Below are 24,946 nucleotides of genomic sequence, written 5' to 3' on the forward strand. Positions count from 1 at the left end.
TTGAAAGCAACAAAAAAACTTGTTCTCTCGAGATCATAAGTTCCCTTTTTTATTTCTTTTTCACTTTGCTCTCCATCTTTTCCTTCCGCGGCTACAATTACATCACTAAGGCCATCAAATGAGGCTCCGTCATTGGCAGTGCTCAGCAACTGATCTCATCCCGAACATTGACGTCTCGGATGTCGTCTGGCACCGAGTCTGCAGTGAGTTTTACTCTGCTGTCGTGGAAATGAACACTGCTATTCAGATCTTATAAAATAGCCACAAAAGAGTGGAGAACATGCGCGGTTTCTTGCGCTCAGAAACATATAGCGCAGTCTGGGCGCTCGTTTAATACGCGTGTGTTCACGTAGAGCTCCTTCAGTTTAGGAAGTGGTGAAAATTTGCGCCGTTTGTGTTCGTCACAATAGTAGGCTGCAAGCTCTTCTGTGACTCGAGCGAGGTATGATGCCTGTCGCGCTATGAGGACTGTCGCCGCTATCGGTGAAGTACGGGTGTCACGAGAGCCACGCCCGCAAAAATACGTATCCCTGCGCTGGACGGAATAGGGCGCCTTTTCTTTGCCCGATCGTGGCCCTGCTTTCTAACCGCCGACGTTACGCTTGCGTTACGTGTCCAAGAGTTTTAAAAAATCTTTCTATTTTTTTTTTTTCATTTTGTGTGTGCGTGCGTGTGCGCGCGTGTGTGTGTGCGCAGCCGCCGCCGCCGCCACGGTGGCTCAGTGGTTATGGTGCTCGGCTGCTGACCCGAAAGTCGCGGGTTCGATCCCGGCCGCGGCGGTTGAATTTCTTTGGAAGAGAAATTCTAGAGGCCCGTGTATTGTGCGATGTCAGTGCACGTTAAAGAACCCCAGGTGGTCGAAATTTCCAGAGCCCTCCACTACGGCGTCTCTCACAGCCTTAGTCGCTTTGGGACGTTAAACCCCATAAACCAACCAACCAACCATTTTGTGTGTGTGCGTGCGCACGTCTGCGTCTGCGGTGCATGTTACACTACGAACGTGAATTGTCGTTTAATTCTATAGTATTATGAGAACATAAAACAGTAGTTTTTACCGGTCGGAAAAGTAAGCTGTATACAGCTGCAAGTTTCTGGAAATCATAAACTTATTAGGAGTACGTTCTGTAATTCCTGTAGTACTTTATTAGTAAGTTTCGCGGTCCTGGTCTGCGTATCGCTTTGATAAGCGGACTGCTAGGCGCACCCATGGCGCCTAGTTCTTCCTGGAAGCTGGACTTCACTGACATTGAAGTACCGCCGACAGAAATTTTTGGTGGGAAAGCATTGCTGCGTAACGAAGCTTTCGTGCGACGAGGATACTTGGCGGATTATGAACGGAACTACATGGTGTACAGTGTCGCAGGCGCGCGGAACGTGTCGTGCGAGGAAAGTCGTGCATACGGAAAACGCATCTGCCCTTTGTTGATTTGTACAGTTACCAACTAGCCCAACAAGACGTTCTTTAAACCGTAAAACCGTTAGGAGAGAAGGGCCGAGCGGTGCACGCGGACGTTGCAGAGGCAGATTATCTGATCGCCGGCGTTTTCAGGAACTGCCGCCCCACTGAAGACGAGACGATTGCTACCGCCCCGTCTGTTGCTACTTATTTGAGCACTTGGCCGCGAACAGCGTCACTTCTTGCCGTGAGCTGAACCCCGCACATAGCGTTCCGAGACCGTGTTCTGCGGAGACGCTGCCCAGCATCTGCAGTTAGGCTACGTTTGGCGTCGAACTTCGGAAAAAGGACTTTTAGCTCACATTCTCGGCGTATTCAGGCGAACACCGTCTGAGGAAAACCACGAACATGCATGGCGCTGAACCTTCCGAAACTTTGTCCGAATGGCCGGAACGACGGGCGCGCGACGGCGGTAGGGTGAGAGTACGATTGCGCTGTCAATGATATATGTTCGTGCGCGCCCCAGCCTGGTGCTAAACAACGAACAGCGAATCCTGCCGTCGCAGCGGCTCGAGCGGCAAGAGCGGCGAGGTTTCCATTTTTGCTTCTATTTTCGCAGTCGCACAGTTGCTTACATGTGATCCATCTTTGTCTGTGCGAACGAACGCTACCGCGCGGTCGCTGCTCAACGCTAGGGTGCTATCAACGCTCCGGACCAGCGGAGGAACGCGCGCCACCGTGGAAACCAGTCTTTCCTGAGGAATATCCGTCCTGAAATGTGCTACGTCTTTCCTGAAATGCATTTCATACGTGCAGCTGTTCAAGACAATGAGATTGACTACATTCTTTTTTGAGTAGTCATCTGCTCTGCTATCTCAAATTAATGGCATTAATTCCATGGTTTCCACCGCATGCAGAAATGCGGGCGAGTTGGTACTTTATCAGCGTAACCACTAAGCGGCGGACAGTTGGGAACGTCCGTTATCTTGGACAACAGCCTTCTGGCCACGCGGTTTGCTTTTGAGCCCTATTGTGGAGCCCTTACAGCTCCTATTAAGAACAAAGGGTTTCATTAGCTTCCCGACCCACCCTGTCCGATTGGGCCAAGCTCGGACAAACTTATCCGCACGCACCGCTGATGCCGCATCATTAGCCCGCAGGCGCTTTCTAGTTCACTAGAGTACGCCCAGTCTGCACCACAGTTGTCTTGGAGGCCCGGGCTGCCCCACGTCCCTCGTGAGATTACGAATAATTAAAAAGAATAAGAATATTCATTATCGTTTAATCCAAGAAGTGACCGCGCCCAACCACCATATAGTCAGCACGTACCGCGTGCTGCGCGGCGCTCTACAGCCTCTTGAGTCGATCTTGTCGCAAGGGATGCGATTGCCCATGTGCAGTCGAGCTGTAGACATAGTTGCGGTTCATTGCATATGCGCATATTAGCAAACACATTTTCTTTAGACACCTTTAGCATACCGTGTACCGTGTTCCCGATACTCCCCGCGCGCGCGCAGCTGCCGGTTACGTGGCGCCATCAAGGAGATTTGCGCATGCTCATTGGCTGCGCGCGGGCTCACGGTACTCCTGTAACAGTAACACGGTACACGGTATGCTAAAGGTAGACACCAGACACCTTTAGCATACCGTGTACCGTGTTAGCGTTACCGGTACCGGAGTACCGGGAGCCTGCGCGCAGCCAATGCGCATGCGCAAATCTCCTTGACGGCGCCAGATGGCGCCGCGTACCCGACTGCTGCGCGCGCGCGCGGGGAGCATCGGGACCAATTAGCGCGGGCTCAGCGGCGGTAGGCGGGCGCCCGGTACTCCGGTAACGGTAATACGGTACACGGTATCTGGTGTCTGGTGTCTTTTACCGTATAGCGTGTTACCGCTACCGTTACCGGAGCCCGCCCACCGGCGGTGAGTACGCGCTGGTTGGCTCCGACGCTACGAGCCCGAGCACAGCTGCCGGATATGTGGCGCCATCTGGCGCCGTCAAGGCAATTTGCGCATGCGTATTGGCTGCGCGCAGGCTCCCGGTACTTCGGTACCGGTAACGCTAACACGGTACACCGTATGCTAAAGGTGTCTACTGGCTCACTGTTAGCGTAGCAGTGCCTTCGCCGACACAAAGGCTGCGTGCACCGGCCGCTTTCTGTCGTGACTTGTATTATGCGCTTGTCGTCACTGTAAACCACGTGGTCTCTCTCATAAAGCTCTATCTGTAAAGACTAAAACCATGTTATGCCCACAAATGATAATAATAGTGGTTTTTCGCCCCCATGAGGGAAGAAAGGAAGGTGCGAGCAAAACTAGGAAAAAGCATTAGGGTTTTAACGTACTTCCACTGAGTAGATGTGTGAAAGCATGTGTGTAACCTGATTGGTTCATCGTTCTGCTTTGCTGGGTCGTTGGCATGTCAGGAGACGATATTAGTTCGATAGTGACGACGACGTGCAATGCACAGCGCGACAATGTGTCGCAGTTTAACACGAGACGTGATCGGTAACGGCGGTAGCTTGGTGCAATAAAGACAAAAAAAAACGGCGGTAGCTTGGTGCTTTCATGCACAGGCCAGCGAAGCTGATCTCTTCGCGCCGCCGTTGGTTCGAAACCCAGTCGCGGCAGTATTTGTTTTATTTGTTTATTTATTCATGATCAGGAGACTTCAGCGATGAAATGGCTTTTGCAACTTTGGTCGTGAAGTTAAGCTTACGCTCTACAAGGTGCCCTAGTGGAGAGTGTAGAGGGCTGTGGCACCTTTTCTCTTTGGCCTTTCACTCCCAACTTCAGATGCTGGCTGGGAGGCAAAGCGCGCTGTGCACTTGGTGTCAAGGGCGTCCGCAGAACTTTTTCCAGGGGGGTGCACCCGATGGCCAGTTATGGGGGAGGCGGCAGCTATGTAGTTGTTTTCTACTAGTGCATAAATAATATCCGTAATTCCAAGGGGGGGCAACCGCCCCCCCTTGCCCCCCCTTCCGGACGCCCATGCTTGGTGTCCGAGCTGCTGTCACCCGCGCACGCGTAGTGGGCGGCCAATTAACAGTTCTCCTTATCACATGTGCATTTATCTTGAGGCTGCTTTAAGCGTTCTGCCGAACGGCGTGCACTGCAATAACGGTCGCATTCCTCTTTCGTTAGGCGGTCGTCCTGTTTTTGTTGCTATCAGCGCTAGCTTGCCAGTGAGCTTATACTGGATCCGTGCTTTATGGCTTGCTTATCTTACTTCTGCGTTTGCGTGTCAGTGCTACGTTTTATCGGAGAGAACATTAAAGTGATAACACAATAAAATTGAGCCTTATAACCTGCTTCATATATAACAGGTTCCCTAGAAGGGCCATTTTGCTCCTAATTTGTCATTGCAATGGATACTTTGGTTTAGGTTTTGTGGGGTTTAACATCCCAAAGTGACTCGGGCTATGAGGGACGCCGTAGTGAATGCCTCCCAAAATTTCGACCACCTGGGGTTCTTTAACGTGCGCTGACATCGCACAGTACACGGACCTCTAGTATTTCGCCTGCATCGAAATGCAACCACCGCGGCCAGGATCTAACCCACGTCTTGTGGGTCAGCAGCCCAGGCAATGGATACTATGTGTCCAGTTAAAATCTCGCATATTTGGCAAAGATTTCGGTATTGTACCTGGATGCAGTTGCGAGGGGATCAAGGAAAACTTCCCGGTTGTTGTTGATCGCTTATTTTAGTGTTTTGAGGCATGCCAAATGTTCAAGTGATGTAGAATTATTCTCCCCAACGCAGCATACGCTGTAACGCGTCGCAGCTTAGTGTTTCTATTGTGAAACTTTTCATCTATGTCTACCTAGCAGGAAAGCCGGACTTTAGGGGAGAATTTCGTGCCCGGTATGGCTTGTATGTGTGAAGAGTCAGCACAATGAAAAGATGGCATCAACCACACATGTGTTCTGATTTCGTTCGCATGCTTTAATCTTGGTTCTTGATTCTTACAGGAATTTTTGCCTACCTAAATTATCTTGAACCGAAGACACGACGGGAAATACTGGAATGCCTCATCAAGGGTCTCCAGCGACTGGAATACAGAGGCTATGATTCTGCAGGTAAATTGTGGTGAACCTTTTTAATTGCTACATGCATTGACACAGTTCTCTTCCGTTTTACTGCGAAAGCATTACCAGTATCACAATGCGAAACGCTGGCATCTGCCTGTTGCCTCGGAGAGTGAAGCCTTCGCCCTCTAAAAGCACCGCCCAGTAGCCACCTCCCCCCCCCCCCCCCCTCCCCCAAAACTCCATCTCACAAGTTGTTTTGCAGTGCTGTGAAGGATGCTGTGATGTGAACCAATCAGAACGACATGCGCTGCAAAACTTGTTCCTCCGCACCCCTCACCCCACGACTGGTGGCTGCGTCCCTGGGAACGAACAGAGCAAGCACCAGTGTCCAGCTGCTCCGCGCAGGTAGCGCAAGAGACTCGGCCAACTCGGTGGACACCATGTTTACGAATGGCGACACACCATTTCGTAGCTAGCCTCCGCAGTGATGTGTTTGTGTGGACTTTCTCTGCAAATTTAACAGGTGAATGACAATGGCTGCACTTTCAAAACACAATCCTGAACTACCTTTTCAATTACTGCAATAATTGTTTGAAAAATAGCCACAACGCTGCTCTAAATTTTGATGACTATTTGTTGTCTTCCTTGGCCCTGATTGGAGGAGAGAGCTCCAGCTTTCACAGTGCTGCAAACAACATGTGAGGTCAAGTATAGCTAAGGGGCTACCCAGCTTCACCCTCCAGAAAAATTATGTGTGGAGCCTCGGCTTAGAGTAAATGCATTCATTAAGGTAAAAGCGTCTAAGTAATCGTGAAGTGTAAACCTAACTGCCTTCACAGAACTGTTGCATCAGACGTCTGTTCGTCCTGTAAATTTGTTCGTTTTTATTGCTCTTAATTTTCAGAACTGCCTCTGACATTCCTCTCAAAAGGGACACCGAGGACAACTTCATCTGGTTATTTTTCTCAGTAAAAATTGATTCCCTAGCTCTCTCTGGCTACATTGACATTTGTCCTTTGGCAAAATATGCGTTTATCGCTGATGAAATTGGATTTTAAAATCTTCCCGCCAGCCAATTCAAACCTGCGATGATCCTTAACAAGAAGGTCGGGTTGCTGCCGTTTTGAAGTGAATGGCAGTGTAGTGTAGCCTCTCGGATCCACGAAAACAAAGTTTGTGTCGGCACATGCATTTTACCTGTCCATGCTATCCTCTTGTTTTGTCCAGTGAAGGCAGCCAGTGGTGGCATTTCATTTTTAGTGACACACAGAAGTCGCTTTGTGCCAGCAGTGCCAACAAACCCCAAAAGTAACAGATAGAAAGAATTAGAGTTTTGGGGCTCTATTTATAGGTACACCCTGTATACATATACAGTCTTTGTCAAAAGTAACCAGGCTGCATGGTTTGCTTCTCACTCGTATAGTAGACTCTTCACGGCTTCCCTGAAGATCAAAAAGTTCTTTGAATGTGAGAAGAGGGGTTCTTCTTACCACACAGAGATTTAGAGCTTGAGGGCTGGCATAATAGATTTAATATACGACTTCGAAGCAAAACGTGCAGCCTGGTTACTTTTGACAAAGACTTTACCTCAAGGCAGTAAATGTAACGTTATGTCTTGATGAAAAATAGCTGAGTGCTTCATATTTCAAGGGGCCCTGCAACACCTTCTGAGGAGAGTGCATAGCACACTCACAACATTGTGTTTTCATGAATACCTGAGCCAAAAATTGCTTCTAAACGCAATAGAGGACCCACAATCATGCGCGAAAGTTGACGAGGCCTTGCTGGTGCCTTTTTCATTCTCGCGCCCTCCTCCGTATGCTGGTTAAGAGGTGGCTGTTGGTTGGATTCTATGTCGTGCAACTACCATGGCCTTGGCCATTCAGTCTAGTCTCTCCAGCCGGTCAGGAAGCTCCGCGCCCTTCCCGCGCGCATTGGCGGTGGGACCAGCGAAGGAGCGCCGACCTTTGAACTGTAAAAAGTGACGAGAGGAGAGGGATAGGTGTGAGGGCATTGAAATTCAAATTTTGGCTACAGATAACTTATGCAGCTTGTAAGAAATGAATTTAAAAAATTCCTGCTGAAGGATATTTGTGAAGCAGCATCCTTTAAATGACTGTAGACCAAATTTTAGCTTTTTTTTGTTTTCTTCTTTCAAGCGATGCGTTGGACATCAATATACATGGAGCACCCTATGGTATTCGCCTCCGACCGCTAAATAGTATTTTCTTCTTGACATTGTTTCAGTTTGATGAACCAAGCGATGGCTAGTGACGTGCAGTTGCACTTGAGGTCACGTGAGGCACTGCCAAACTAATACAACTGCTGGTACATCATTTGTTGTAATTCTTGCTCTTGAAGCAGCCTGGTTTAAGGGCTGTAGCCAGTTAAAACTACATATCGCCGTTTATATTGCAGTTTTGCCGTGCCTCACGTTACCTCAAGTTCAACTGCATGTCACATCATTCGGTTGATGAAACCAAAACAGCAAGAGAAGAAATTCAATTATAAATTATTTAGCGGCTGTAGGCGAATACCACAGGGTGATCTATGTATTCTAATGTCTTACGTATCGTTTTAAAGAAGAAAACGTACAATAAAATTAGGTGTGCATAATCCTTCAACTCCCAGACATGCCGCAACTTTATTGAAAATCCCTTTAACTTGGCCTCAGTGCAGTATAGTCAACTCTCATTATCTCAAACATGAAGGGAACAGATATCTTTGTTCAAATTATCAGAACCTGGAATTATTAGGAGTGGACCTAATATGTGATATCGAATATTAAATGTAAGTTGCTTTATGGATCATGGTATTTTGCAACACTTTCTCTATGCAAACCTGTTTAAGCATTAGAACATAAAGTATAGGTGAAAGACACTGATTTGATTATTCAACAATGTGTAGCAAGTCTCCAACTGCTTGTGTGGTTGAAAAGTTTTCAGGCGCTGGTTTCCAAATGTAGTAAAACTTCATTAATTGGGACTTCAGGGGACTGGAAAAGATGTTCAAATTACTCTTAAGTCGAAGTATCAAATGGCCCCTAAAAACACTGCCAGAAATCTTCTCGCATCATAGTAAATAGCGGTGAAAATATGCGCAGTGGTCGTCTGCTTCCGATTTAAAACTGCGTGGCAACGATGGTCTTTCAGTTTCTTCAATGCTTTATTGTGTGCACACTGTCAGGAGTGTCAGAGCAGAACCATTCCAGAATGGTAAGTTCTTACGCGGTCTCTTTCACGGTGCGATATGGTAGTGGTGTAACCGCGTAACCTCACAAGTGGTGGCAGCTGAACTGCACAGCAGCTCGTGATGAGCAGGCATTTTTTGTGCTCAGGAAGAGTCGCACGGATGGAAGCGAGGGGAACGCACACACTGGCACAGCGAAACGCCTTCTGAAAATCAAAAAGAAAAAAGTTATGGGACGCACTAATCAGCGTCTGAAGGATTAGACTGCCTGATGTGACTGGCCGGTAGCCGCTGTCCCCGTGATCAGCTGGTGTGATGCTCAGAAAAAAAACTATGCAGTGACGGCAGCCCTCCAATCGTCGTCGTGCCTGCCATTGCGCGCGCACATGTGCACACTTACAAATTTGTGCAGGCAACAGTGTGCCACATGATTCATGTGATTCATCCTTGAGGAGGGATATGCAAGATAGAGCAAGACAAAAGGTTAGAATTAAGCAAAGCCAGTACAATTGAAGTTTGGGTGAGACTTTTTGTCAACAAAAATCTATTTTCACTTCGAAGTGCAACCTTCTGATAGAGCGTTTCTTCTGCGAACTTCTTGTACAGCATTTCTTTAGATTTCAGAAAGCATATTACACATGGGTATTCGAGACTTCAAAGATGCTGTTTTCATCCTTTTTTGGGATCGTGTCAAATGCAAAAGTTGGAGTTTTCAGAGTCTCTATCTCCATTTTTCTCGAAACAGCATTTTTGAAGGCTTATGTACCTTATTCTCAACCGTTATAAGGTGTAAGCAAACAATTTTTAGGTTTCAGTCAATCCCGTTTACATTATTGGAACTAGAATCAGTAGCCTAAATCAGTTCATATTTTTAGAATTAAAAAGGAAAAAAAGCATTCATGGGTGGCAATTTTGTAGCACCGAGAAATAAAAAAATCATAATAAATATATTTATTTCTCAAAGCACATTAATTTAGCCTTGGTTGTATAACAGTCGTTTCTACTCTCATACAAAATTTCAGGACCCTGCATAGAATAGATTTTAAGGAAAACGTACACAAGCTGAAAAAATAAAGCAAAATAATGCAGCTAGCCAAAATTTTAATCTAGTTCTGAGCTCTAATGCAAGCTGCATTCATTTAGGAGGTTGCTAGAAAATTTCATAGCCATCACTTTTATTACAGCTACTCTACAGCCAATCTTTAAAAACCATTTTCATTGTCTCACTCCACCTTAAACGACTTTAAAATGCTGTTAAAAGATTTTACTTAGCCAGCTCTCAATTTTTTTGAATTAACCAAAAGTGACAATTATCAGTTTCCATTACCGCAAGTGTACTGCATTTTTCAGTCCATTCTAGTGGCATGGAAGAAACCACCTCTCTCTATCCAGTCTTAGTCTACCCCCGTCCATGCTGTTCGATTATATTCTTTTTTTGCTTTACTGTTTTTGCTCCTTATTTTCATTCTGCTATATAATCTCATGTAGGGCTGTGCTTGCTTCATTTTGATGTGAGTAAGCCGCCGCGGTGGCTCAGTGGTTACGGCGCTCGGCTGCTGACCCGAAAGGCGCGGGTTCGATCCCGGCCGCGGCGGCTGAATTTCGATGAAGGCGAAATTCTAGAGGCCCGTGTACTGTGCGATGTCAGTGCACGTTAAAGAACCCCAGGTGGTCGAAATTTCCGGAGCCCTTCACTACGGCGTCCCTCATAGCCTGAGTCGCTTTGGGACATTAAACCCCCACAAACCATTGTGATGTGAGTCAACACTTACATTCTTTTCTTTCTCCCATCCAGGTGTCGCATTTGATGGAGATGCTCAAGGGAGTAGCATTTCCATCATCCGTAAAATAGGGAAAGTTAAGGTCCTTGAGGATTCCATATGGCGTGAGTTCATTGCCTTAGTTTGCTGCTCCTCTTTTTTTTTTAATCTTTGTATGTACCTAATTGCAAGAAACACATTGGCTTGCAGGAAAGGATGACTTGGACATGGACCATGAGCATCTTACACACATTGGCATTGCCCATACCCGCTGGGCTACCCATGGTGCTCCCAGTGACCTCAACAGCCATCCACAGCGTTCGGACCCTGAAAATGGTAGGCATGGTGTGAGTTTGTCTGTAGGCACTGGGTGTAACTGTGAAAGAGTTGTACTTAGCTGGAGATATGTGGAACATTCATCTGTGCACAGGCAGCTGGGCATGTGCTTTTTTTTTTGAAGAATGCATGCATTTAATATCCCCCTTCTGCTTGAGGATATCCAAAGGCCATTCATGAAAACATGTCACCTTGAATTTACGTCCCTGCAAGCATTATGAGAAATCTGCATGCCATCTGAAAGATATACGTGCAAAAAAGCTTTCTGGTGGCATAAGTTTCATGGCTTCACCTGCAAAATCTCGGGCATTATTGCGTACAGTGTTTCCTGACCAGGTGTGCGGCATTGCACCAACAAAAGATCATTCCTGTGTGTGCAGAGGGTGACTGCACCAATGTGGTTTCATAAGGCAGCGGGGGATAAACGTGCTGCCGCAGTGGCTTTAGAGGCTGGAGCAAAAGCAGCTAAGTGCAGGCTCTGCTGGGCGCTGTGTGATGCCCAGTGTCTTCCCAGCTGCTGTGTTCTTCAGAATCACTGCCGAAGAGCTATCTGCTGCATTGCATTGACTATTTCATTTGTAAACTTACTCTTGTCTCTTTGTCTGTGCTGTGCTATCACAAAAAAACAGCAGGGGTCTGTGCAATAATTAACATAATTACATTGTCCTCCATACATGGACAAACCATGCTTCAGGATTACCATGCTAAGCTGAAACTCTTCAATAATTGAACCATTTATCTTTGAAACTGTGTAGAAATATTATTTGGCAGGCATTCATCGATTTATTACATGTTACTATTGTGCAGCGGCTGTGTGAAGAATGAAGTGTACAAGTGCTACCATACTGTCCACATAACTCTCTGCGAGAAATGGATTAACTCTACTGAGCCTATTTCCCGTGCACCATAATGTAAACACGGTGCTCTCCCTCTTCATAAAGCACTGCGACTGCATGGACCTTTCTGTTCAGTTCTCTCACTTCTAAAGAAGGTCGGACCGCCAGCTGAAGCTTTTGGATTAAACAAAGATAGGCATAAAGTAGTGACCCCTTCATTCTGAAAGTTCACCCTTCATGAACAATGCCATTAGACAACACCGTGGAACAGCATAGTATAATAAATCTGATGTTTTAAGAAACATTATGAATAAAGCAAGTGTTGTGGTGGCAAGCTACATGCAATAATTTCTGTACTGCGTATGTGGAACACTGTGTGCTGCTATATGTGCAGCCCCTTGTTATTAAAACTCTAGAACTAGGCATACGTTGGCTTAGGTTGACTTATTTGTTGCATTTGCACTGTATCATGTTCACATTATAGTACATGGGAAACAGGCTCAGTACAATTAATTCATTCCTTGCAGTGGTGTTTATGTGGACAATACGGCAGTACCCATTTTTATGACGTTCCACTGATGAACCTGCGAGCTGTAGTGTTGTAGGGCGTTACATGTGGAAAAAGAATGCTCACTTGGAAAAGAATAAACAGTGTGCAAGGTATGCACTAAATATTTTGGATAACATCTATTCTTCACCTACATATTAATTTTATTGTTAATACTTTGGTCTCTGACATAATGTATGAATTACAGCATGGCAGTGTTGCTTATGAACTTGTGAATACAGCCGACATATGGGTGCTGTAGGTTCTTGTTGCAGTGAAATGTATTTAGATAATTGGTGTGGCAATCTAAGTGTATTATTTGCATCAAAAGGTCTTTAGGAAGCCTTTAGTTGAGACAAAGGCCAGCAATGAAAAATTTGTTTCTAAGAGTTGATTATGATGGCATCTGATATTGGCATGCTGGCTAGAGTGGGAGTGGGTACCAGTACCAGAGGGGTGAAGTAGCATCGTAGGTCGAGGAATATTGCCATGAAAAGCAACATGGAGTGTAATAGAGGTGTTGTCTGAAGGTTTACATTGTATTTTTTTAGCCATTCCTTTCATTAAGTTGCTGTTGTGACTGGAGTTTGATCATGTGCTTTTAACGGTGTATGTGGCCCTAAAACTTAAGTAATGCTGCCTGTAAATCTTATGGCCTTTTTGCTTTGTACTGTGCAGAATTTGTGGTTGTTCACAATGGTATAATTACCAACTACAAGGACATCAAGCAGTTCCTGATTCAAAGGGGATGTCTGTTTGAGTCTGACACGGACACGGAGGTTATTGCAAAATTCATCAAGCACATTCATAACACCCACCCAGATCTCTCCTTCAGGGAATTGGTGGAACAAGTTATCCAGCAGCTGGTAAGCCTTCACGTGCTATCATTACTTCCATGCTGATAATTTCACTGCTGGTATAATTTTATCACAGCCACAATGTGAAGTTATGCGTCACTGTGTGATTTATGTTGAGGCAGCTTGTTTTCAGAGGCTTATTTTCTGAGAATTTCTGAAAACAACTGTAGTACTTGGTGGCATGGATAAAAAGAGGAAAAAATTCATGCAGTCTTGGTCACATATCTATATTACTCTATACTGCACTAGTCTTATGACCCTACCAACTATGAATAATTTATAGAACAGTGAGGGTATCACTCTTGCTTGTCGTGCTTGGCTGAGATGAACCCCACATGAATGCTTGTCGAGGCTACTTAGATGGTTAAATGCTATGGTGTCTTTATATTTGCACTTTCTTTATTAAATTTTTTTGTTAATTGGTCCCTAACATTATTAAGATGTTTGCAGACACAAATGTAGCATTGTAGCATCTGCTTGTGCACATGCATTTGTGTGTGTGTGTTTCTTTAATGTGCTGTTCGTTTGCTTTCATATACAAGCGAAAGCAAAGGCAACAGAAGTTTCAATATTATGTTCCAAGCTCAAGGTTTATACTATTTTCTAATACTATACGTAACTCGATGTGTCGAAACTGTAGGGTTTGGGAAAAATACCATTTGTAGGCCTTTTTTTGTTACGTGAGGCAGGCTTGATGTAGACTGTGTCTTTATGTGGCCTCTAAAGTTACTTTTTCTGCTCTTCAGGAAGGAGCTTTTGCACTAGTGTTCAAGAGTAAGAAGTTCCCTCATCAGTGTGTTGCCACAAGGTAAGAAAAACAACAAAAGTGGCACATCTGAATTCTCATGTGCAGTCATCACTTGCCAGTTTCTCACTATTTTTGTGTGGGCTTCAATCTTTTGTAGGAGGGGAAGTCCCTTGCTGGTTGGCCTAAAGACTAAGTCCTATCTTTCAACAGAGTTTATCCCAGTATTGTACAGCAAAGGTGAGTGCGTATGGCCATTTTCTGTTCCTGTCCTCTCTTTTCGTATTCTGAATTGCAGATGCATATATGCTTGACTTCCCGCGTGAAAATGGCCTCGCTGGTCAGACTGGTTTAAGGAACGATTCCTGGTTGATTCAAACTGGTATCAACTAGGAATTTTTTCCTATACGAGTTTTAACCAGTTGGACATTTTCACCCAGGTTGCTGTTGAAAAATGGTAATTTGTTCTAATAATATTTTATATAGCCATGCTCTTGCAGTATAATGGGTATGTGCAGTTCTGATGACAGCAGCATTGGCAGAGCTATTAGCTAAAGGGATCTGCTGTCACCTAGTTGTTTTTTAGGCTGGGTCTTTTCTAAGCAAAAAGGGTGCCAATACCTTGGTGTACATTGAAGAAGGAAGGGCAGATGCCTGTGATTAATAAATTTCGAGGATATTGAGAGTTGTGGATTTGTATGGCAAGTTATGATAGCGGTACATTTTTTACCGTATTACTCGTGTAATTTGCGCACTTCTTTTCTTTAATTAAGGCTTCAAAAATGGGGTGCCTAAATTTCTCGGAGATTTCACGACCACATCATAAAAAAACTTGGAAAAGGTAATTACGCGCAATGTATACAATGTATTTACGTGTATAAGTCGACTGCGCAACTCTCTCCCCTCACTGGCCAGAAGAAAATTGACTCCAAATATATGTATGGACTTTGTCCGCCCCCTTCCCGCACCCGCCCGAGACCTACGTTGTGCACTTCCGCGCGTGATAGCATGACTGCACGTGTACATCTCAAAACAATAAACACGCGGAAAGATAGTCTCAAAGCCAGCACTCGGAGGCAAATGGGGATGCAAGGCAATAAAACGCCGCCCGCCCACCCGCCCGCGCATGCGGCTCGGCTGGGAGCGGCAGACAGAACAGCCAACAGTTCGGTATTTTCGGATTCTGGATGGAGGTTACCGGAAGCTTGCTTTCGCATCCGCTTTGTATGGGAAAGCAATCACCGGCACTAGCGAGTCAGATAAACGGCATGCAGTTGACTTTTAGTGTTAGAGCAGCTGTAGCCGCACACCCTGGGTTACAGGGGTGTGTGTCTGTATGAAGCCCGCTCAAGTGAAACCGAGGAAGGAGGCTAGCACCGCCATCAAGTAAACGGCGAACAGCAACGTGAGACGCGCTGCAGAAACCGGCAAAGAACGGCAGCAGTGGGCACCTCAATCGTGCCGCGAGTAGGCGGTGGCATCCACCTACAAATTGAGTCAGTTATGCGCCTCCCCATTTCTCAAAACCAGAGGAAGGTTTAGACTTGTTGATTTTAAGGAAAGGAAAGGTGCGTAACTGGCTTCCATGGGTCAGTGGACACCTCAATCACGCTTTGAGGTACATGGCGTTGGTGTCCACTGGCAAAAAAAAAACTTGCTTTCGCACAATATTTCATGCTTAGCAATGCTAAACCGCCAAGCATTTTTTCTTTGCCGGAACCAATTTACAAAACTGACTTTTTTTTTTTTTAACACATTCACTGTGGCAGTGATTTTCGGAGCCCTAATCCCACTGCGTCGTGGCCCACTAGTGGACCACCCTTAAATTCTCTTCGATACAGCAAGACCCACCATTTAGCCATTGGTGAAGCCAACTACTTGGAACTGGAAACAGAGACCTAGCATGCATGCTTTTTGCAAGGCCCTTGAAAAATCTGCACTGTCCCATGGCCTCATTCTGGGACTCAGTATTCGTGCCGCACAGCAGGAATACATGATGTGACCCACCAGTGACCCAAGACGCAGTGAATGTGTTAACACCACTCTCACATTTCGAAGCCACACCCAGCCACACCGATCTACCGAAGCCTGCCCTGCGTGCACCCATGTGTATGATGGTGTGCTTGCGCATCAGGGAGCACAAAATATGCGAGTAAAAGTTTTTTTTTTCTCCTGAATCCGGATAATAAATTAGGGGTGCACAAATTATGCTTGTTCACAAATTACACGAGTAAATACAATATTTTTATTTTAGTTAGCTTTAAATGTGCTTGCTAGTTTATACTATTTGTAGTGTGTCATAAGATGTCTTAACTAATTTACTAAAATAAGTGTGTGATTTGTCTTATATTTTTGCAACCAGCCTTAACAGTGGATCACAGTACGTAAGTTTTTGGTAATCAGTGTGGCTTCTTTTTCTTGTGCTGATTTTTTTTCACGTCCTTTCGTGGGTTCTCCTTCATACAGGGCACATGAGTATTGAAGGGGCCATGACAGAATATTTTCCTGCCAAACTTCTTGACCTGTGTCCTTTTTTCTGTATACATCAGATAGCAACTGCATTGTACCACATTATACTACATTAGAACGTACTACAGTCGCATGTTGCGGGATAAATATTTTTCAAATTATTTTTACTCTGACAGTGGCCTAGCCTACCATGGTACACTTCTCAGATGAAAGTTTCAATATGGTGAACGGGTTTATAGTAATGTTATGAGCTACAAGTGATAGTTCTTGCTGGCCATGCATGCACGTAACAGGGATTTCAACTATAAACGCATTCAATCTGTTCATCCCATGAAACATTTGTTACCTGTAAATAGTTGTCATGGGATACTCTGGCCTTTGATACCAGTTATTTTGATCCTTTTGATTTTTTTAAAAGAAATGTTAACCTTTATTTAAGTGATGCATAAATTCATTATGTGGTCTGTCCTGGAAAATCTTAAATCTATACAGTCCTTGTGATTGCATCAGTTATGAACTTCATAAAATAGATTGGGCCATGGGCAACATAGATGGAATGGCTTCTTACATGTATGCTGGCACTGGGATATAGTATTTTCTTGCATTGGAGTGATCTAGAAAGAGCTAACCTTAGCCTACCATTTTATGCATCATGTATGTGGGTGGCTTTTGAACCTGCATAATGTGCAAGCTGCTATTATTGATAGCAAACATTTAAAAAGCTCTACACTTCATTACCATGTCATGGCCCCTTTGATAGCTTCAGATGTGTTCAACTGATGATGGCCATGTTGTCCTCCTCCTTTCTCTCTCTCAAAAGGTGGTGGTTTCTCTTTTGGCACTGGTGCTTTGACCTGTCCTCTCGGGTGTAGGTTTCTCTATTTACACCTTGCCTGCGTGCTGAATGTCTTCACATGCATGAGCAAGGCCATAAGATGTGTATCATAGAGATGTTTGGGCTTTAGATTCTCTGCTGATCTGAAGTATGCATGGCATTACCTGACATGGCTGAATAGAACTCAAGCACATTATGTTTAACTGGCTTCTTTAAAAATAACTTTGCTCTGTGTAAGACGACTCAATTCATGACATCCAGAAAGTTCTGGTAATGGTACACTGTTCATGCATGCCCATATATTGCATTAATTTTAAAACCACATTGGCAGCCATGAGTACTAATTGTACCGTGAATGATGTACAGTTGTCGTCATAAATCCATTTTTTTTTGTTGCTTGTGCAGTCATTTTTCACTCATTTACATTATGTTCATTGCTTTCTTTTACTTTTGTTTCTGTTGTCACCCATATAGGCACTAGAAAAACTTATGACTCAGAATAGTGTCATTAATTTGACTAAGCTGAGGCTGAACTGTTCATGCATCTGTGCCGGTACCAAAAAATATGAAAAAGCCCCTGTGATGTGATTTTTTTTTATAGAATCTTTTGTGGGGATGACAGTGAATGGAAAACTAGGAAAAATGAAAATAGAAGTGCCAAAATTTCAGGATATTGCCTTTATGGCTGCACTCACTATAAAGCGAATTGATATGCTTTAAAGTTTGTTTTGTGATTTAAATTAATGATACTGATGCACTATTGTTGGTCAGAGGATGAAATTTCCACATTGTTGGATTAAAACAGTGTCTGCCATATTGTGACTTCAATTTTTAAAAATATTTTCAAAGGCAACAAATTTTTACATAAAAAGTGCATGTGAGTTTTGGTGTTACCTGTTCTCCTGGAGGTCTTGAAATTCGCACTTTGGTTCCCTGAAGGATGCTTTTGGTGTAGGGTATACATGCTGTTCTTGCATTCATAATCAGTACTGCTAAATAATTGGTTACCACCTTTGAAGCTTCTGAGTAAGATGTCTGGCTCAGTTTGATTAATGTAATGAAGGCAATATTTTTACTGAAATGCTTTACCATAGTATTGTTAAGGTACCTGTGAGAAAGGTGCGTTTTGTAATATGTGTATGCAGTTCTGCGTAAGTGTGTTGATGTGTTGTGGTTTAGACACACTGCAAGGGAGAATTTATTGGTGACCAAGTATTGTGTATAGATAGAAAGCCTGTTTGCTGAAGGGGGAGCATATCATGGTGCCATCTCAGTCCCGCATGACTTCTGCAATATGTGTTTCGCTGAAGCATGCTTCTTACTGTGTTGCAACTGCCTCACTGTAATTCTTTATGCTCTTGCATGCAATTTTTATGTGTGTGTGTGTGTGCGTGTGTATGTGTATATATTGTTCTATTGTCTTATTTTTCTCCACCCCCTCCACACTTGCTCCAGTGGACAACCTTTTGCAATCATTTTATTCCTGCCCTCCTTTGCATGATTCGTGTTCTTGTTTTCTATTTCCATTGCCTGCTGCTCTCTTACTGAGCCCCTTTTCGGCATGCAGAATGTGGCAGCCAAAACGATCAAGGTAGACACCTTTTCAATCTTTGCTCTCTGTAACCAACCAGTCAACGTACCTGCATGATGTGCCTGATCCTGTGGTTAATACTGCATTCTGTGTCCCCTGTGATGCTTGCAAGCAACTGCTGCCTGCCTTGGTCCAGTTTTTGTGTGATCAAAACTGTATCCGGACCGGCTGCCATTAATTTATGAGCACAAGTGCTGCACTACTATGCACCTATAGGTATTTTTGTTCACTTTCCACGAGCTTACACTTACAAGGCTACATTTGTGTTGTGTTTGTATGCACACCTTTTAACAGCTTTTGAATAGTAATGCTGAAATTGAACAGGCCAAACGCATGGCATAGTACACCGTTCTTGGTATCTGCCACACTCGTGGCAAATGTGTGGAAGACTTTTACCCTTTTACGGTGTTTTCTCTGGTACAGAAGGTGCTATGCTTTTATTTGGTGCATTACTTTGGCTAAAGCTGCACCTGTGATGATTGTTTTTTGTTTCAAGAAAGTGTGTTTAAATTGGAGCTAAGCAGGTTATTCTTTATCTACCTGATTTATTTGAATGGGCTTTATAATGCTATGAGAACCTTTCAGTTAACAAGGGACTTCACCTCTCAGCTGCAATGCTTCTGCTGAGTGCAAGTGTCTCAGTGGACTAACTGACGTCTAACAGATACCATTTATGGATGCTAGTGTGGCTAATCGTTGCAGAAAATTGTACTGCCAGGTACAAAAGTAAATGAAGCACAGGAGCAATGACCATGTAACATTGCTGCTTCACGTAGTAGTCTAATGACCTACTGTTGAGGTTGCACCTGGATACCCTGGTATGTCCATTTTATGCTTTCAGGGATGTCTGCATGACAACTTTCGTATAAACTGTGCACATTCCTTGGGTTTAATGGTCTGAAAGACTCTCCCAATCATTGGGTATGCTGCTAGTATACAGTGTTGCGCTGAGGTATGAAGTCTTTGTTCATAGCAGTACGGGTCATTGTCCTGATCACGTTCTGTCTTGCATGTTACAGTAAGCTTGTACGGGACTTCATTAGGGAAGCAGCCTGTTGTTGCAAAGCACACAAGCTTTGCAACTCATTGAAACCATTCACTTAAGCAGTGTGCCATGGGGAGGGGTGAATCGAGAAGCGCCTTGTACCGCATTAAATTCAAAGAAGGGGAATGAGTTGGGTTGAGCCTGCCATGCGAGCGTTCTCACAACTGCGGAATGGGCACACAAGGTATGAGCTTGACTGCAGGCCGCGTGGCTGCTAGGTGACATAACAAAAGAATTTGGTCAATGCTTCCACACTGTCTTTTCTTTTGTAGCTGGCAGTACAGCTTCACATAAGTGTTGAAGCCACGTTTTGCGACTTCCTAGTTTGCTTCCATTTATTTGTTTTGTGGTTTACAAAAACTGATTTCTTTGTTGCAAGTGCAAAGTGTTAATGCTGTATTATACAGAGCCGTTTACTGTACTCAATATTTAAAGAAAACATATTTTTCCTTTTTATTTCTATTTTATATTTTATTCACTGTGAAAGGAATAACCTGTGGGAATAACCTATGGGGGAAACTATAGGTATACTCACTGATGGCAACAGGAAACTTGCACTTAGTGTTACAGCACTGTAAAGAGTGCAGGTGTGCTTTGGATTTCAATAAAGCTGATGTTGCACATAAGCACAGGGACCGGACATTACTGGACCTGGCCATGTGTATTAAGAAAAAAAAAATTATTGCCAACAAGCTGTTCTTAAGTTGATCTAAATAAGGTAGAACGATCACTGCTAGAGCATTTAGTAGCAGTAGGTACTCCGATTGTTTTCTGTTGTATTAGCGGCAGTAGCCAGGTTGTGTTTTCTCTTCCTTTTTCTTTTTAATCACATGCAGGTATATGCAGTTCAGAATGCCTTGTAATCTCTTTCAACATGCCTGCGTTTTTTTTTGTTTGAGATTTGCTGAAATGACTAAGATGAATGCCAACTAGCTGTATTTCCTACTCTACTCGTATTATTTCAAAATTATGTTCACTAAAGAGCTGAAGTGAGCTAACAAAATCATATTTTACACTGCACAGAATTTCATTACAAGAAATGTGTGCTTGCTTTTCGTATTTTTTCGCGAGACATGTATTGCTTACACACAGCGCACACACACACACACACACACACACACAGTATGCACGTTGGTTAGCTTTATGTACCGCTTGTTGTGAGACTTGACTCCATAGCCTGTAGGGAGGCTGACTCTAGTTGCACTTCATTCACATGTGCTCTCAACGTTCTACAAGGCTGTGTGTTGTAGCAGTCAGGGCTTACAAAAAAGGTTAGACTTGTTAAGCACTTCTTGGGGCTACTGCATGTGAAGAATCTTCAACGTATAATGTGTTCAGCTTTATAATGAACCAGTCATACTTTTACAAAAATAAGTTTGTGAGCTAATATTTTGAAGCATGCTTGTATGTGCACTGTGAAAAAAGTTTTGCTGTTGTGCTTGTGTCTGGCATGCTCTGTTTTTAGTTTTGGCAGAATATTGGAGGATTTTTAACATGTGTAATCTTGCCCGATGGATTGTGTGTATGTATATGTGCCTGCTGTGTTGTTTTCTGCATGCTTACACTGTCGGATAGAATGTGATCCATATTGTTGTCTCTCCTGGCCTCGTCTGCCTCCCAACCAACCCTCACTCTCTCCTGCCCTCCTCTTCCTCTGGTCTTGGGTGCAGAAAAAGACGACACCCAGACAGGTAGTAGCTTCTGCTTCTGGTCAACAACCTTCTCCTTCATAGTCCTTTGAGGCTACTCATTGTAAAGGGAACTTATGCATGGGGGTTGGAAATGCTGCTAGGGCACAATTAATCCTCATTAAAAAAAAATGTGGATGTAGAAAAGGAATGGTATACAGCATCTTTCTGTTTCTTTGAATGCCTATATGGGTAGAAAAGTGAGGACACATACTAAATGAAAGTAGTTAAAATGTTTTCTGAACCTAAATATTATATAATTAAGGTCATGAACATTTTCAATAAAAAAAAAAAAGGTACTGTGCATATATGCTTCGCTTTGCTTAACGACATTAACAGCTTGAGCACAGATGCAGAAATGTTTTTTTTTGAAATGCTGTAGTTTCTTGAGAGAAGTATACTAAACACTGTACTACTGGTCATGCATTCATGCACTTCTGTTTTATTATTCTGGAGCTCTGTATGTTGCAAGGTGCAACAATAAACTCAAATTTAGCTGTAACCTGGCTCAAGATGTAATACATCAAACAAAAAAGAAATGTTGAGAAAGATGAATTTTGGAGTTAATGTAAGGTAATGTGTGTTTTAGTAGAGAGCAAAGAAAACAGTTCTCTTTGTTGTGTCGATGGCTTATACCTTTGCAGTCCTATAAGTGTTGCTGGCTTCCAGCGTTTTGTTAACTTTTTAATGGGCGCTACCGATGTATTCAGAGTATTATACATTGCTTGTGGAGTAGCTTTCCCCACTCTAGAGACCTGTGAAATGCGCACTTACAACCTGTTTCCAGATCTGGCATTAAACATTACTAGTATCGTACTGACAGTCTTTCTTGGCACAGCAAACATTAGGAAGGGGGGCAGGGTGCTGTGATGCTTCTCCCGTTCACACCTTTAGCATTGATGCGCGCAGGGTCTGTTGTCTCTGCAGGCATTGCTTAGTTCCCTTTACAATGAATGAGTATCAATTGGCTCACTTATCAACCCTACCTGGCCAGTCCTTACCTTCAATAGCACCTTGCAAAGTATCTGCTGGTAGACATTAATAAAACTTTTGTGGTCATGCTCTTTAGTGAAAAAGCAGGGATAACAGTGGTCACGATGGTGAGAATGTGAAGCTAATATGCAGTCAGCAGTAAGTGTAGCTGTTGAAGATGTAACGTGTGTTAAAGTTGGTGCAACTTTTTTTTTTTGTGTTTACAAGAACCATGCCCCTACCTTTTTAACTCTTCACAAAAGTCTATATCCATAATATTTTGTTTTTTTTAATGACAGAATGGCAAAAGGGGATGGCTGCAATGAAAATTTGAAAAATTGAATGCAGCCACACATCTGTGAAGTTATAATAGTATATCTCCTTTTACTATTATTGTTGAAGATTTGACCCTGGTTTCACTCTTTTCACTCTTTGTGATGTGAAATGTGGTGTCTTATTGCTTACAGGATTTAAGAGAATTTGACAGGCTTTTCTTAACTTCTTTCAGGTTCTCTTGCAGTGGGTGTCAGTCTTTTTCTTGCATGGTCTGGCCCCACTGTACCAAGATCTTTTGTTTTGTTTGCATCATCCCTATTTGCATGTGTAAAGAAAAGAATGAGGAAGCTGCAAATTTTTTTTAAATACACAAGTAATTCACATTGTTTGTAAGTCCTTGTGAAACATGTTGAGAATAGCTGGGAATAAACATGTTGAGGTTACTATATACGGATCATTCTCACAAAAGCCCACTGAAAACCTTTGTATTGCAATCTCACACTTATCTGCATTAGAGTAAGCATATGGAGTAATTCTTTAAAATTTATTAGCAGGAAAACTGAAGTTATTGAACATTATTGCCGGGCTTGGCCAGTAGGTTTTCCATCTTTCATAATCACCTCGTAGCTTGTCCCTATTTTGCATCTGCATGCAAGTGCAAAGCATTGAGAATGCTTTGTATGTGCACTCTAATTCTCATAGCCTTGCATTTTATTAGCAGTATAATTTACTGCTTGAGCTTTTATCACGTTTTTTTTTATGCCTGTTTCTGCTATCGGTTATGTTGGCACTGCTTTTTTTTTTGTGTGTGTTCACTCTCTCAGAAGGAATCAAACATAGTAAGTCTTCAGTTTGGTTTATGCCTGTAGCATCAGCTTCTCAGCAAACCTTTGTGGCATATTTGGTATCAGCCGATTCAAAGTGTATATGATTAGGTCCTCAACTCCTAAATCTGTTCTTTATTCTCTGAGATATGGTGATGTTATAAGCTATACCGTTACAGATTTGTAATCTCCTTGTGTCTAACCATGTAGCACTTCCACACTTCCAGCAGTGCCTGATAGTAATACTCTTTCTACAATTGTTCCTTTATGGTTAGACCATCGGCCCAGAGAGTCTCATCCTCCTTCTAGCACTGGGGGCCTTCAACGTACTGCATCAACTACTGAGTTTGGCCCACCTGGAGATGACAAAGAAATAGAATATTTCTTTGCATCAGATGCTAGGTATGTGCATAGAAAGCTAAGCCTTCCTGTAGCTACGTGGCTGCTCACTCAGATGGAAGCCAATGAGTAATTACTCTTCATTCAATGTCTGCTCCACTTTGAGGGTACCCTTAAATAAATTGAACTAACACCATTCTTCTCTATAGTGAAATAAAATTTTCGTCGTGGGCCAAAAGAGAAAAATGGTGTGATACATCCTGGTTACTGACTGCTACAGGATGGAATTCTAGCATGAAAGAAAGAGTGTTGGAGAGCTAGGCATCCACTGTATATAGGGGTTGGAATTTTCAGTTCAAACAACGTACGCCAAATTTACTTTTTGAAATTTGGTTTTAACCAAAAGTGGTCAGTACCCTTCAGATGTGCACTATAGATTGCTGGCTATTGAGTGTGATCAGTCTGCACAAAATAAAAGTGATGGAAAAAGCCGTTAGGAGAAGTGCCACTTGCAGGGGCACAGCGCACAGTTCAATGTACTGAATGACTGGTAGAATTGCAGTTCGATATACAGCGCAGCTTCCCTATACTTTTACACAGGATTTTCAAGGGATAATCGATGTGTTCGATTTAGCCAATAATTCAAAATATCTAGGGCCGCCACAGTGGCTCACTGGTTATGGTGCTCGGCTGCTGACCCGAAAGACATGGGTTCAATCCCGGCCGCGGTGGTTGAATTTTGATGAAGCCGAAATGCTAGAGGCCCATGTACTGTGCATTATCAGTGCACGTTAAAGAACACCAGGTGGTCGAAATTTCTGGAGCCCTTCACTACGGCGTCCTTCATAGCCTGAGTCGCTTTGGGACGTAAACCCCCATAAACCAAACCAATCCAAAATATCTGGTTTGAGATATCTGGACTCGACTTGTGTGCAAATTTCAAGCACCCAGAGGTGCCTCATATATCGCTGAAAAAAAAAAAAAAATTTCTTTCACGGGAAATACTATTCACCAAAAGAAAAAAAATTGCATTCTGCCATAACCTCAGAATATAGTCTGTCAAATTTTTAAAAATAAAACTGAAAAGAAACCCCCAAATATATACCAGTGAAGGAAAGGACTGCAGTGAACCTTTTTCTTGGGCTCCATTGGCACATGAGCGCCAGAAATGAAGGGATGGTGGAAAGCACTGTAAGCACACTTGGTGCC

At 43.5% G+C, this 24,946-nt stretch overlaps 1 protein-coding gene across 10 annotated transcripts in view; it reads left to right on the forward strand.

Moving 5' to 3' along the window:
* Window positions 1-24,946, forward strand: part of LOC149352600 (glutamine--fructose-6-phosphate aminotransferase [isomerizing] 2-like) — a 65,426-nt gene that overhangs the window by 15,501 nt on the left and 24,979 nt on the right. Inside the window, exons 2-11 of one of the 10 annotated variants that reach the window (XM_089581776.1) lie at window positions 5,369-5,476; window positions 10,413-10,502; window positions 10,588-10,713; window positions 12,775-12,962; window positions 13,700-13,761; window positions 13,859-13,938; window positions 16,061-16,078; window positions 18,570-18,593; window positions 21,309-21,329; window positions 23,674-23,800. In XM_089581776.1, the coding sequence (XP_089437902.1) occupies window positions 5,369-5,476; window positions 10,413-10,502; window positions 10,588-10,713; window positions 12,775-12,962; window positions 13,700-13,761; window positions 13,859-13,938; window positions 16,061-16,078; window positions 18,570-18,593; window positions 21,309-21,329; window positions 23,674-23,800 (844 nt within the window). Of the gene's footprint in view, window positions 1-5,368; window positions 5,477-10,412; window positions 10,503-10,587; window positions 10,714-12,774; window positions 12,963-13,699; window positions 13,762-13,858; window positions 13,939-16,060; window positions 16,079-16,987; window positions 17,036-18,551; window positions 18,594-21,308; window positions 21,330-23,673; window positions 23,801-24,946 lie in introns of all 10 variants that reach the window. The other 9 variants (XM_089581777.1, XM_089581780.1, XM_089581781.1 and 6 more) reach the window with 9 other exon arrangements.

This window comes from Amblyomma mixtum, chromosome 3 (genome assembly GCF_055824585.1).
Source record: "Amblyomma mixtum isolate Tamu chromosome 3, ASM5582458v1, whole genome shotgun sequence".
NCBI lineage: Eukaryota > Metazoa > Arthropoda > Arachnida > Ixodida > Ixodidae > Amblyomma > Amblyomma mixtum.